At 49.1% G+C, this 13,970-nt stretch overlaps 1 protein-coding gene across 1 annotated transcript in view; it reads left to right on the top strand.

Annotated features, from left to right (window-relative positions):
• The window catches only part of fgf22 (fibroblast growth factor 22), a 31,090-nt gene that overhangs the window by 16,187 nt on the left and 933 nt on the right, over positions 1-13,970 (top strand). Inside the window, exon 2 of the mRNA XM_088907779.1 lies at positions 11,884-11,987. Within this exon, the coding sequence (XP_088763905.1) occupies positions 11,884-11,987 (104 nt within the window). The remainder of the gene's footprint in view (positions 1-11,883; positions 11,988-13,970) is intronic.

Raw genomic sequence — 13,970 nt, 5'->3', positions numbered from 1 at the left:
GTGTTCCCTTTCTGTGGAATGGTCCACATTTGGTTCAGTCTAACTCAGCGGGGCAGTGTCATTAATCTAGCAATTTAGCAGCTATATTACCCTGCAACTCATTGCTGGCAGCCCACTGAAGCTCAGCAGGTGTGAGCCTGGTCAGTACCTGAATGGGGAAAGCTAAGGCTGCTGCTGGAAGAGGTGTTAGTGGGACCAGTAGGGGGCGCTCACCCTGCGGTCTGTGTGGGTCCTAATGCCCCAGTATAGTGACGGGGACACTGTATATACTGTAAAAAGACACTGTCCTTCAGTTGAGGCATAAACCTGAGATCCTGATTCTCCATAATCATTAAAAATCCCAGTTTCTCAGAAAGAGTAGGGGAATTACCCCAGCGTCCTAATAATCCCCATCTCTGAACTGGCTTCATCACTCTGCTCTCCTCCCCACTGAGAGCTGGTGTGTGGGGAGCGGACTGGTGCATCATCCAGGTGGGGCTGCACACTGGTGGTGGAGGGGATCCCCATGACCTGTAAAGCTCTTTGAGTGGAGTGTCCAGAAAAGCGCTGTATATTTGCAAAGAATTATTAATTATTATTAACAGCAGGTAGCAAGGACTGAAAAAAACGTCCAACTTCATACATCTAACTATATTCCTACAGCTTTAGATCACGATGCTGGATATAACAGTATGAGAGCAGCGGTCAGGGTGAGAAAGCTCTGTTCTTTATCGTTACTCATCACTCATTCAGATCTGTGTAACATGGCCACAGCCTCCAGAGACCTGGGAAGCAGGGAAACTTCCTGAACTCCACTCTTCTGTCCTAGTTCTTGACTGACAGGTTGGCGTGGCTGCTTCTGAGAAGACGTCAAGGACCTAATTATATATAGATATAATTAATGTGTTAAATAATAGCTGGAAAACACACACAGAAGTTGAGAAAGCTAGTTTCGTAAAGAATATATGAGCATATCTCTTATAGTCATACTGTAAATGTCTTTATAAGACCAAAACACTACACAGCTCTGATACATTAGCCTGAGAGGTTAGACCACAACCACAGACAACCTGACCCAGAATCACTCCCTTCTGCTCATGACGCCCACTCTGTTCAAAAGGGATGCAGAAGCCAGAAGCCGGGCGGGCCTTCAGAGATAGTGAGCCTGAGTCCATATCACCCAGACGTGCAGCAGCTCGTTGGCCTTGCTCTTAAAGGTTCTCCTGCAGCAGTTTTTTCCTGTCTGTCAGCTTCTGGCTTTGAAAAGAGCACCGACCTCAGGAGGCCAAGAGTGGCTCAGCCCACAGTCGGCTGGGCTGCGCTGTGCTTTGTGTGGGACCGGCTCAGCGGAGACGTGTCTCATAGCTGTTTGGGTGGGATAAATAAATCATCCGTGCCTCGGAGACTTAACAGGGATGATGCAAGTCCAGAGACACAGGTTCTTTTGCTCGAGCCCCACAGCTGCGTCTGTGTAGCGTTTCCCTGGAACTGTCAGGGCGGGAGTCAGAACCTTGTAAAAGAGATTGTAAATTTTAACTGCCGCCCAGCACAAGTCATTCCTGCAAGCAGGTGAAGGCACCAGACTGTACGTGTGAAAACACTAAACTGGCGCAAAACTTTGGCTGAAATTCCGCCACTTGCCTGGAAATAAATTATCGCCTGGAATGCTTTAGTGATAAGACCGGATGCCATACAGTAACTACTGGATACAATTGCGATGGAGTTAATACACATAAAAATGCTATGTTACAAAAACTGGGACTGCATCGGCACATGATTAAAAATCATTGGTCTGTTTCTTTTGGGAGGGGGGGGGCGTGTTATTCACAATGGGCTTTCAACTCTAGGCTTGTGTCATACAAAAGAACACGATGTCTTGGTCTCGTGGCGTATTAATATCAAAACCAGAGAGCAATGCTTTCCTTCAAGTTCTCTTCATGGGCTGTAGTGTCAGCACAATCAACAGATCCATCTCTTCCTGCTCGACGTAGTAGGACCCGGAGCCAGTGAGTGTCCCAGACCTTTTGAAATTCACTGTGGAAGAGCACAGGGGAATCAAGGTGACAAAAATGGGAGACAACCGAGTGTTATCGCAAAACGGGATAGATTGCTAATTAACAGTAGTTCGTGTGCGGCAAAATTCACTACGGTAGTTTTTCCGAAAGCCCACAGCGCTCTCTTTGGGGTGCAATATTTTGTGAGAATCAGGGCCGTGAGCACTGAATGCAGCACTCGGGGCCACACACCTGCGCTGGCGGGCACGCAGGTCAGAAGGCCTGTTGCTTTCCGTCAGGAACACAGCGGGGGTGTCGTCAGCGCCGCGTGTTCCCATCAGCCCTCAGATTGCTCAGACAAAACAACCCCCAGCTCTGGCTCCCCAGCTGGCCTCTGTCACTCGAGGCCCGGCAGCCTCAGCACTCCTGGTTCCTGTCAGAGCCCTGCCCTCCTCCGAGCGGAGATGGGATAATCTAAAAGCCATGTGGCCAAGCAGAGCTGCCACCCCACCTCCTCCCCCAGCTCTCTATTCCACATTGCTGTGTGAAGCCCAGAAGCAGAAAAATGCCAGTTATTCTCCGCGGTCCTGAGTTAAGCTGAATTACCTCACTGGATAATATCACACAATGCAAAGTGTGGACAGCCAAGTAAACTTTACACATCTTCACCATTACTCTTTATTCCTGCTGGATCTGCAGCTGCCAAGCAAACTGGGAGCTTTAACTCTGAGCTAACGCAGTCTCTGAGTGGTGCTTTGCTTTAATATGGCACGTCAAGGATATTTTTGTGCTCCAGATTTTATTTTTGTAAAACCGTTTCAAAGGTGCAAACTCGCCAAAAGGCGCAGCACGGGAACAAAGCATCTTTTGTTTCGGTTAAACATTGCAGTGACATTTAACTCGAGCTTCATATGGAGACAGAAAAGGTGGTCGAAATGCAAATATTTCACGTTTTGTTGGGGATCTGCCTCATAGTTTATCAGGTTAGTCTGTCCTTGCATTCACACACTGCTAGCGTGTGCTATATATTTACGTTAGACAAAGCTGAAAGCAAAGGAAAAAGATTAAGTCACTTTGGTCAGAACAAAGTATTTTAAAGTACTTGATGTCTCCCAGCGGACTCGCTGCTGTAAGGGAATGCTTGCTGTTTCTCTGCTGCCCAGACTGGAAGTTAATGGAATATTAAATTTCCTAGAGGCTCTCATTAAAACAAGCAGGCATCATGTCACGACCCTGATGGGACTATACAGCTTCCAGTAAATCCCACTAATTCAGACAATCTGTATCAGTGCCATTAAAAACTAATCAGCATATATCAGTCACCTATCAATAAAAACATTTAGGCAGCTCTATTTTTCAGTAAATCCAACTGCTGAAAACCCTTCACATCACAGGCAATTTATCACTTTTGCCATTAAGTGCCTCATAGTTCTATCAGCTGTGTATGAAAGATTGTCAGTCACCTCGTGACAATCTCCTGACATACTGAGAACCATTCGAATTTACTTAATTTATTTAAGGCAAGGAAAAATATACCTCTCTGTACTTACTCGGTAGCTGGAGGTAATTGTTGCTGTAATTTCAAACAGATTGCTGGTGTGTTAAGAAAGCTTATACAAAAACGACTGCCAAGCCCCTGGCTTAAACCACTAGCTTGCTTTCTGGTGATCTCTCTAAAGCTACACTACAGAAGACAGCTGTCTCCTGCACACTCTCAGACAGTTGCAGTCCTGGAGCTCCTCTAAGCCTTCCAGATAAACAGCTTGTACTATCATCTTACATATCAATATTACCAATATCTTGTTCTCTTATGTATCAGTAGTACATATCATGCAATATTAGGTCTGTCTTGAAGTTTCGGTCATCATCAGATGCTCAAACGTGTGAAATCCCCGCTGCTGTTGGGGCTGCTGTTGGCTGCTGGCCAGTGGGATCCTAGCGCCTACGTCCAGCCGAGATAAATCGCTCCGGGTTCTCATGAACTCAGAGCTGGCCTCCCCGGGTGATGTCCGGTGGTGGCCTCCCTCTCAATCTTCCCGTCACCTCATTCCCTGAAATGGTGAAAGGAATCTGGCGAGACGCCTGCATATCGTCAGAGCCGTTCTCCACTCAAAGCATATGGGGATCTGAGCGAACCCCCAATTCCCTTGGGCTAATGCTGGGTGAAAAAGGTGACAATTTCCCTAGGATGCACCCCTGCAATGATCAGCCCTGCAGGATCATTCATCTCACATGTGGTACTGTTACACAATGAGCCAGGTCATTCAGATACAGTAGATACAGTTGAACCCCTGAGCTCCAACTCCCCAGGATGATGGGGTGTTCAGTTAACCTAAGTGACCTCAGACGACATTCCTTGGCACATAGCTCCAGTTTAAACCTTACTTAATGCAGTCAATTGGGGATTCCGCATTAATTGAATAACCCTAGAATAGAATAGAAGAGAAAATTAAGGAGACATTGTGCAATATAAGACAGATCTCCTCATTTGTTCTTCGAACAAGCCCTGCTCAGGCGTTGCTCCCCCAAAAACGGGTGATTTTCCCATTTTCAGGCTGTCCTGCATTCCTCCTGTCTACCTCCCCGGCCTCCGCGATCCTGCGCTCGTGGGGGGTGCTGTCCGAATCCATCTGCAATTTGTAAGCCGCCACCCCCGCCGCCAACAGGCTTATCCCCTGACAAAGGCAACAGCAGTCGGCACGACCCGACGGTTCGGTGTCTCCCCCCCCCCCCTCCCGGGCCTCTCCGTCTGGACAAGGGGTTCCACGGCTGGGAGCCCTCCAGACAGCCTGTTCAGGGGATCAGGCTGTGTCGTATTAATGTGTCTGAGCATTATGGAGAAGGGCCCTCCCTGGCGCCTGGCAGAGAGGAACAATGGGCCGCAGGTTAAAAGTGTGCTTTAAAGAGAGGGGGGAAAATGAGAGCCGGAGAGAGAAAGAGGTTCCCCTGACCCATTCAAATTCAGAGACCAACAAGGTAGACGCTACCGGTGTGAAGTTAAGCATTTCTTTATTTCCTTCTCTGCTTCCCAACCCCCCCTTGCCTTCCCCATCTCCAGACAAAAGCTCAGGGTCTGGGCAGGGCTAAAAAGCACCAGACACTCATACAGAACAGCCCAGAAAAGGCCAAGTGGGGTCTATTGTCCTCTCCTTTTTTACCGAGCCAGTGGAGCTTGTCTCAGCAGGGCTAAGATAAGACAGGCCCTGCCTGGCAGCCTGGGCTGGGATGTGGGCTCAGGGCCTGCACATGGAGAAAGGAAAGCGAGTGTTAGTGCCTCTTTTCCCACGAGGTCATCGCACTCGGGGAACACGCCGGGGCCAGTCCGCTTGCTCGAGGCTGGGCACAGAGGTGGACGCCGATTTGGCCAGCTCGATCCAGCATGTCCGCTGTCTCGTCACCTCTCCACGACTGTCAGAGATGCACTGGGCCACACAAGGCAGGAATACACTCACTGCTGAAAAGACACAAGTTGAGTAAAAGCACATGGGCCTCAGAAGGGCCACAGGAGAGAAGCAGCCACTTGGCACACCTGGCTTGTGCTCAGTGATCTAAGAGTCCCATCAGCTTTTAGGTAAACTACATGGGCTGAACTTCCTTCTAAATCCATTGTTTTTCAGTATTTCTGCAACACCTCCTTAGTGGCATGTTTTCAAAACATCTCTAAAGGCTATCGTATAGACATCCTTGTGCAAAATTTAAAAAGAGTCCCTTGCATTTATGTAAACTTTTCTTCCCAAAGCTCTTTATATATAAAAAGGAAATCTGCTCAACCCCCCTTTGAAGTGCAGCCCCCACCTAGACGATGTGTGGCAGGCAATTGGCACCAGCAGAGCCGCTGCACAGAAGAGCACTTGGAGGAGTAATAATAATAATAATAATAATAATAATAATAATAATAATAATTCCTCACACTTATAGAGCACTTTTCTGGACACTCCACTCAAAGTGTTTTACAGGTAATGGGGATCCCCTCCACCCCCACCAGTGTGTACCCCCACCTGGATGATGCACCAGTCCGCTCCCCACACACCAGCTCTCAGTGGGGAGGAGAGCAGAGTGATGAAGCCAGTTCAGAGATGGGGGTTATTAGGAGGCCATGATTGGTAAAGGCCAGGGGGAAATTTGGCTGGGACACCAGGATAACAGCCCTACAGGAATAAAAAATGACCTTAATTCAATTAAGAGGGATGTTTGGATCGCAAGTCCAAAGTCAAATTCAGCCAGGATGCCTGGATCAACTACTCTTACAAACAGCACCATGGAATCTGCATAGTCAGGACCACACATCAACCTCTCATTAATCGGCACCTCCTACAGTCTCCATACGGGGGCATTGATTTGCAAACTGTAATCAGGAGGAAAGAGCACCAACTACAGGTCCACCAACACCACACCAACGTACAGCAGCAACATAGTTCTCCTTGCAGGTCTCACATATCTATACAGACCAGGGCCAGCTTGGCTCAGCACCAGAGTTTAGGCTAATACAAGGCTGGGATTGCACTCAGAGACTGGTTCTCTGATGTTCACACAGACCCGAGTGAAAGATTGTGTCAGCGGGCTAGTGGGAAAATACTCCAGGCTTTCAATATCGCGGAGTAAAACTCAGGTTATTCAGACCTTTCATATAATCAGAGGAGACAGCAAGAGGTGGGGATGTTTGTGGCCCAAAGACCATACTTTTTTGGAGCTAGAAAGCTAAGGGACAGCATTTTTTTGGAAGAAAAAATAACCATTTCTGGTGCAAACTCGATCGTTCTCAGTTTTCCAGGCAATGTTCTCAGGCACTTAAATGACCCCACGGAGAGGCGCGCGCACACACACACTGTCAGTTTCTCCCGTGCTCGGGTACACACCAGCCTGCCCTGTTAGGGTTGCTCCGAGGGGCTCGGGCGAGATCAAAGGTGCTGGTCACAGCCATTTGGCCAAGTGGTGAAAAACTAGCATGAAAAGGTTGGATTTTGAAAGGGAAGGCAAAGGAGGGGGAAGAAAAAAAAAACAACAACCGGGCCCTCTCCATTTAGAAGCTAAGCAAACTGTGAAATAATGAAAAGGTACGTCACTCAAGAGCCCAGCAAGGGGTCTGAGGTTCCCAGGCTGCCCCCCGGTGCAGCACAGAGAGCAGGGAGGAACGAGGAGGAGGCAGCCCAGGGAATTCAAAAGCTAAAAGGTGACGAAGAAGGAAAGGAGGAGAAAAGCAAAGTCCAGGGGAAGCTTTTGCTTCATCTTTGGGTTCTGCAAATCCTTTTAGTAATCGAGAGGAAAGGGGCTTTCGGTTTTGCAAAACAGTTATAAAGGGCTCTGCTTCCCTCTGATGTGTCTGTCACTTCACAGGTGAGCTGTGCACCTTTCTGCAGTGCTGGTGGTGGGGGGGAGGGGTGGTGGAGGTGGAGGCGGAGGGGGGGGGGGGGGGTGTTTGGGTTTGTAAGAGACGACCACACAGTGACATGACCCCCCACACCCCCTCCCTTCCCCTTTACCACCCGCCCCCCCCCCCTCCACCCAGACCACCACCACCATGACACTGACAAAAGGGACCTTGTGAAAGACCCATTCTTGTCCCTCTCTGCTCTGCTTTTTTTGGGAGGTCAGTGAAGGCTTAAATGATCTGACGATGGGCTCACTTCCAAGCAGCGAGAGAGAAAGAAAAGAGAAAGAGTAAAAAAAAAAAAACACAGAAAGAAAGCAGGCATGGGTTTGTTCTTCACATTTTTGTTTGGGGGAACAAAAAAAAAATCCCATAGAAAGGAAAATGGTTTTAGTCCACACTTGACTAAACGTGTACAGACACAGGTTTCTTGTAATAGCCACCGATGGCTTAGGCCGAACCGTGTCAGAGGTTAACAGATCACGACAGGCGAAGCAAAACGTTTTCAAAGTCATTCTGCGACCTGGAAGGGAAGGTTTCAGAATGATTCTCGCTGTTAAAAGGGAGTTTTTCATGCACGCGGCACGCAGTTTTGTTTTCTCTTTCAGTGGGCCCTGTTCTGCGTGATGGCTGGGATGAGCTGTATTGTTATGAAGGAACAGGTCCCCAGGGCTGCCCCCTGTGCTGGAATGGTACGGGACTCTCTCCCTCCACAGCTCAGTCCAGTTCCCCTGCTCTCGGTCTCGGATCCCTTTCTGTTGCGCCGTTTCCTCCGGCGTGCAGAGATCACAAAGCCCGGATCTCTCCGGCGTTCTGGGACTGCATCGAAGACTCAGCTGGGATTAAAGTTCCTTAGGCTGCAGTTCCACTCAGTTCCAATCCAATGGACAGACAGTGTGGGAGAACAGGGCTGGCTAGAGGCTTCGTTCTCTTGAATTGTCTATTATAGTGGGAAGAACGCTGGACGCCCACCATTCTTGTTAATTATTAATAATGAATAATTTCTGTGCTTTTCTGGACACTCCCCTGAAAGCGCTTTACAGCCCCCACCTGGATGATGCGCCAGTCCGCTCCCCACACACCAGCTCTCAGTGGGGAGGAGAGCAGAGGGATGAAGCCAGTTCAGAGATGGGGATTATTAGGGCACTGGGGTAACACCCCTACTCTTTTCGAGCAATGCCCCGGGATTTTTACAGAGAGTCAGGACCTCGGTTTTACATCTCATCCGAGACAGTATACAGTTTACAGTATAGTGTCCCCATCACTATACTGGGGCATTAGGACCCACACGGACTGCAGGGTGAGAGCGCCCCCTACTGGTCTCACAAGCACCTCTTCCAGCAGCAGCCTTAGCTTTCCCAGGAGGTCTCCCATCCAGGTACTGGTCAGACTCTTACCTGCTGGGCTCCAGTGGGCTGTCAGTAATGAGTTGCAGGGTGAAATATCTGCTGGCTGTCGAATTCTTTAGCATTCTTAGACAGCTGCACACTGCTATGGGTTGACTTCAATTGGCCATTGCTTTGCACAATGTGATCTAGCCTGCAAGCCTGACTTCGCCTGGTGAACATTTTCCTGCAGAGGTGCACAGCACATTCTATTTGGATCGACAGATGCTTACAAAAACTACTGCAAACTCCGATCTGGCCCAGTCTCAGCTGAACTGGAAATGAGCTGCCTGCGTTTGCATTGTGTAACAGTGCTTGACAATGCCAGAGGTGCCCATCAGATCTCTAAAATCTAGAGCACCATACCTGCATGCCTCCAAGGAACAGCTGCTGGGGCTGGATTTGACTTGTTCATCCTTACGTGTAAAACAATAAAGTCCTGCTGTTATTTATTTTGCGCCTCTCATTCCAAAGAAGATGACTTCACCTGGCAAGCACGGGCAGAGCTGGTGGGAGCTGGGATTCCTCATGCCACACGTGCTGGGTGGACAGCATCTCCGCCGCAGCTGTCAGGGCTGTCACCAGCACAGGCTGTCGGCCTGAGAGACAGCGGGAGATGAAATATTACCGCTCCTCGGCTTAACCCCCCAGCCCCCCTCCCCCTCTCAGTCCATCACAAACCCCCTGCCTGTTTTCACACCGGATTGGACACAGACTACCGTCCAGCCAGGCCACTCATTTGGGGGTCAAAGAGGAAACCCTCTGCCCCCAGTCCAAACTGCTTGAGTTCAGAATGCAAAGAGAGCGTGTCTCTTCACTGGACAGGTAAAGGCACAGTCCGTAACAGAGCACAGTGGCTCATCCTGGTTACTGGGGTGTTGGTCAACAGAGAGCACATGATCTTCCCATTAATGGGACACTGGTCCATTGCTAGGAAATCCCCCCAGGCATACCGCTGGGGGGACAGGCGCAACTGGAGGTAAAGTACTTTTCTCAAGGGTACAAAAGCCGTGTCTGCAACAGGGACTCGAACCCACAACCTGTTGACGACAGGCACAGAGCCTTTCGTGCTCTTCTGTGCTGTCCAGGGAACCCCAAATAAGTCAAGGCCTGTTCAAGGTTCTCCCTTGGGTGCTTGTCTACTGTCGCTGTTTTTCATGGTGGGATTCTGTTGTTCTGCGGTTGTCAATTGCTCGGCGACGAAGGCCCCTGCGAGTGAGTTTGCAGATGCAAGTTTCGCTTCGAGCCAAGAACGAATAACAAAGAGACAATCAGGACGTCTGAGAGGGAGATCTGACCGTGTGGTTGGCAGCCCTGTGGGGGTGGTGGGGTCCACATTACAGCAGCTCATGTAACAGACAGTTTTTTCTGGAGTTTGTTTGCCTCTTCACCTCGACTCACATGTGTCTGCGGGAGATCAGATCCGCTGTACCTGTTTCTGCGTTTACGGCTGCAGCCCAGGACGAAACGCAGAGCTCGTTAACCACCTTTGCTTGTTTCGTCAACCTCCTCCCAGGGCTCACAGCTGTAGGGGGAGAGAGGAGGAGTTTCAGATCTGATCACAGTTCCCACACAGGGAAGCACGCTGGGAGCAGGCACTTGACACCAGCTATTCAGCCCCCGAGCATGGTAGTCACTGGTCTTGCCCCGGTACGTTTCTGTCTGTCGCCATGGCGATGAGCCGGGGCCCTTTGGAAAGAAGACACCGGATCAAACCTCCTGCCACATGGCTCTGGTCGGCAATCAGACTCCGGAGGTCACAATCAACCCACGGCGATGCCCCTCCTCCGTGGGCGACGTGGGTGCGGAAGTCTTTAAAGTGCCAGTCGGGCGACGCTTTGTGCCTGACAGGAAACATGCCTGGGTCCTGCTGCTGCAGAGCTGGGCACACACGCAGAGCACCCTGCCGGCACCGTGCTGTGCGCTGTCTCGCCACGCTGCCGTTCCGAGATACCCCTGGGGACGTCATCTGACCAGCAGGGTCAAGCTGTACCCCAAATGTCAGGGAACCGATAGGAAGAACGGGAGGATCCTTATGCGTAGCCGGGAATCCTGCAGAATGTGGAGCAGCACGGGGACAATATCCGAAACACGAAATCCAGGGAGCTCGGTCGATTGGAGAAGCAGTGAGTCCGGTAACCAGGGCAATCCGAGAAAGACCATCCGAAAAACGAAATCCAAAGAGCGTGGTCGAAAAGGGCAGGAGCAAAGATTAGGAGCCGGGAGCTCAGTCGAAACGGTTGAAACGCACACAAGAGAATAGTGAGCAGGGGTCGGTGCGCGAGCGAACTTTCAATAGTGCAGGGAGAGGGACGTGGTTGGATAGTTGGTCCGGGAGTGAGACTTTGTGGAATCTGGTGCCTGGGGGAATGTGATGGGTTCAGTTGAGGAATGAGATCATGAAACAGCGGGTTTGGGAGTGGAACGGCGTTGGCGAGGGAGAGTGCGGGGCGCGACGCCAAAAGGAGAAACGCGTCAGACTGGAAGGCGCGGCTCCGGTCAAAATCCCGTAAGAGTCGATCGCGCTCCGCCCCACGCGGCTGCGGCCCACTCCAACTTTGTCAGCCGAAGAAGATAAGAAAGTTAGCAAAGCTGCAGAAAAGAGGAGACGATTCTGTCCATCTAGCACGTGTGCAAGCGAGAAGCTAATTGATCTGAGTGTCTCACTCAATCAGCCTTCAACAACAGGGCTGGGGTAGCCTGAGCTTAATCCAACAGCTCACTGTGATCCCTGTCCACAGGCTTCCACATAATATCCCTATGTTGCCTTTCGAACGTTCATCAGGTTGAATTTGTACAGTATATATACAGTATTCCCCTCACTCTCACTGTGTCAGTCCTATACCTTATCATGGGCTGCTATCGTCTGTATCATGTTTATGGCCACCCATGCTTTACTATGATTTGACTGTGATGCACCACACTTTACTCTGGGTGTAACCCTACAACTTCTTACAGGATATGGATGCCAAACTGTTTCCTTCGTTGCGTGAGAGGAATGGTTTCATTTTCTTATGTAACCTGCTTTTTTTCCCCTCAGTGAAAAGATGGGTTGAGTTGAGCCTGGTTCTCCAATTGGCAACAATATAGTCCAGGTTTTTGGCTCCAGGACTCCCGGCTCTAACCTGGGCTCCCGTTCTCCTTCTCTCTTTCGCAGGTCTGATGGAAATCCGATCTGTCAGTGTGGGAGTGGTCGCGATCAAAGCTGTTAGCACTGGCATGTACTTAGCCATGACCAAGAAGGGCACGCTCTATGGATCGGTAAGTGAAACAACAGGTTAGCTGAGCACCTTTAGCCTTTTAGCATTCGACAATTTGTTATCTGAAATTATGGACATAAATTATGTATGTCAGACTGAGGCCCCATCGAGCCACTGTGTCCTGTGAGTTTCATTGTCCAGATACTTCACTGGATCTAATTATTCCATGAACTCGGCAAACCCAACACCTCCCTCTGGGCTGCAGAAAGCTGTACTTGTAACATAACCTTGTTTTAAGCAGATCTTTTACATCATCAGCTGTGAAAGACATTGGGAAGGAAACTCTTATTACTCTCAAACTGAAATAACGAGGTTCATTGAATCGCCAACCAGACGAACTGGATACTGGATACTGGCCTACAGGACAATGTTAACAGCTTTCCAAACCAAACCACCACTCTATAAGAGCGATGATTCTGAGCCAGAATTCATCGTGTTTGTAGGTGCCATTTTTGTTTTAGTTTACCTGCTGTGTTAAAAGAACTCTTTGAGCAGGATGAACCACAATCTACGTGTAGATTTGCATCCAATTAAATAGTTTAGATTGTGAAGGCTTAGAGAAAGAGCAAAATGCCACTGCAGGAAGCAAAGCATGAACCTAGCTAGCACTTTTCAAAGTGAATCAAAGGACACAGATCTGAATCCTGGAGAAACATGCAGCTCAATGTTGTGTTGTAGAAGAGCCGAGTGTCTAGAAGAGCAGAGCGAATGCCCTGGCGATGTTGCGTGCCTTCTGGCAGGTGTTGAGCTCACAGCTGTCCCTGCTCCATAATAAGGAAGAGTCCTCAGCTCAGTTATCTGGGGTGATTTACGCCTTTGAGAGAAATCTCCACTTGGCAATCAGTTCCCAAGCCAAGATAAGATGAGTAACAGACAGTGAGCAGAGTAAACAAGACAATTTGCCTGAGTGAGGATCAAGATAAACTCAGCATCAAACAATACCTTGTTACATTACCCTTTGAATCTCACCTCAGTACTCATTAATCGCACAGTCACGGTGCAGAGATCTAATCGCCATGAGGGTGTCCGATTGCTCAGTGCTCTGCTTTGCCGTGAAAGAAATGTCTCCTCTTTACTTCATAAGCCCTTCTGCTTTCATTTTAGTCTCTTTCCTCGCTCAAAGGGGAGCCACTACCCTATCGTGCCTCGTGAGTCATAACGCCGAGCAGATAATGAGCCGAGTCGGGGGGGCCTGGTTTTGTTTGCGGTGTTGACAGAGAGGAGCCTGAGTCTGGGGTTTGCCGATGACAGGACACCCTGGGGACAGGGCAGTTGACAGACACATGCCATCGCCTAGCAGATTAACATGCAATTCATTTCTTCCCCTTCGCCCTGGTTGCTTGTCTGCATTTTAGAGAATGTTTTATACCCAGCTGGTAAAGAATACACTGGATTTACTCTTCCCTTGGCCCGAAGCAAACGTTTACACTTAAAAGAAGCTGCCTTTTTGTTTTGTTTTTAAAGTAATTTACACCCATGTCATCTGTTTGTTAAGAGTATTTTTCTGGTCACTTCCTCAAACTGTGTTCCCACTTAAACACCAACACCTGCCCCCACGCACATGAGCACAGATTATTTCACAAGCAGGTTCCAGCATTAACTGAAACCGCATTATAACATAAGCAAAATTACAGAGGACAGAAGCCCTAGAATAGGCCCTAGCCTTATTTAGCCCATCCATTTGGTCATTAGAAGGACCTGAGGATCTCCACCTGTTTCTCAAAAGAAAGGTATCATCTATAACAGCACAGCTGGGCATGATCAGAACAGCAGGGTATGCAGAAAGCTTCTGAACATGGGAATACAAATAATAACAAACTTTATTTATATAGCACCTTTAAAAGCATCTTTTCTGAGCACTACACAGGAAATTCATTTATTCCTTTTTTTAATTGTATAATGTTAGTATGCCCAAAGGGGTTGGGCAGCCAGTTGACCTTGGACCCCCAGAGGTTTCTTTTTCGCCTTACTAAGGAGTTTTAAA

This window comes from Atractosteus spatula, chromosome 28, assembly GCF_055471065.1.
Source record: "Atractosteus spatula isolate fAtrSpa1 chromosome 28, fAtrSpa1.hap1, whole genome shotgun sequence".
Taxonomy (NCBI): domain Eukaryota; kingdom Metazoa; phylum Chordata; class Actinopteri; order Semionotiformes; family Lepisosteidae; genus Atractosteus; species Atractosteus spatula.
The sequence above is the reverse complement of the archived record's forward strand: the minus strand, read 5'-3'. Positions and strand labels throughout refer to the sequence as shown.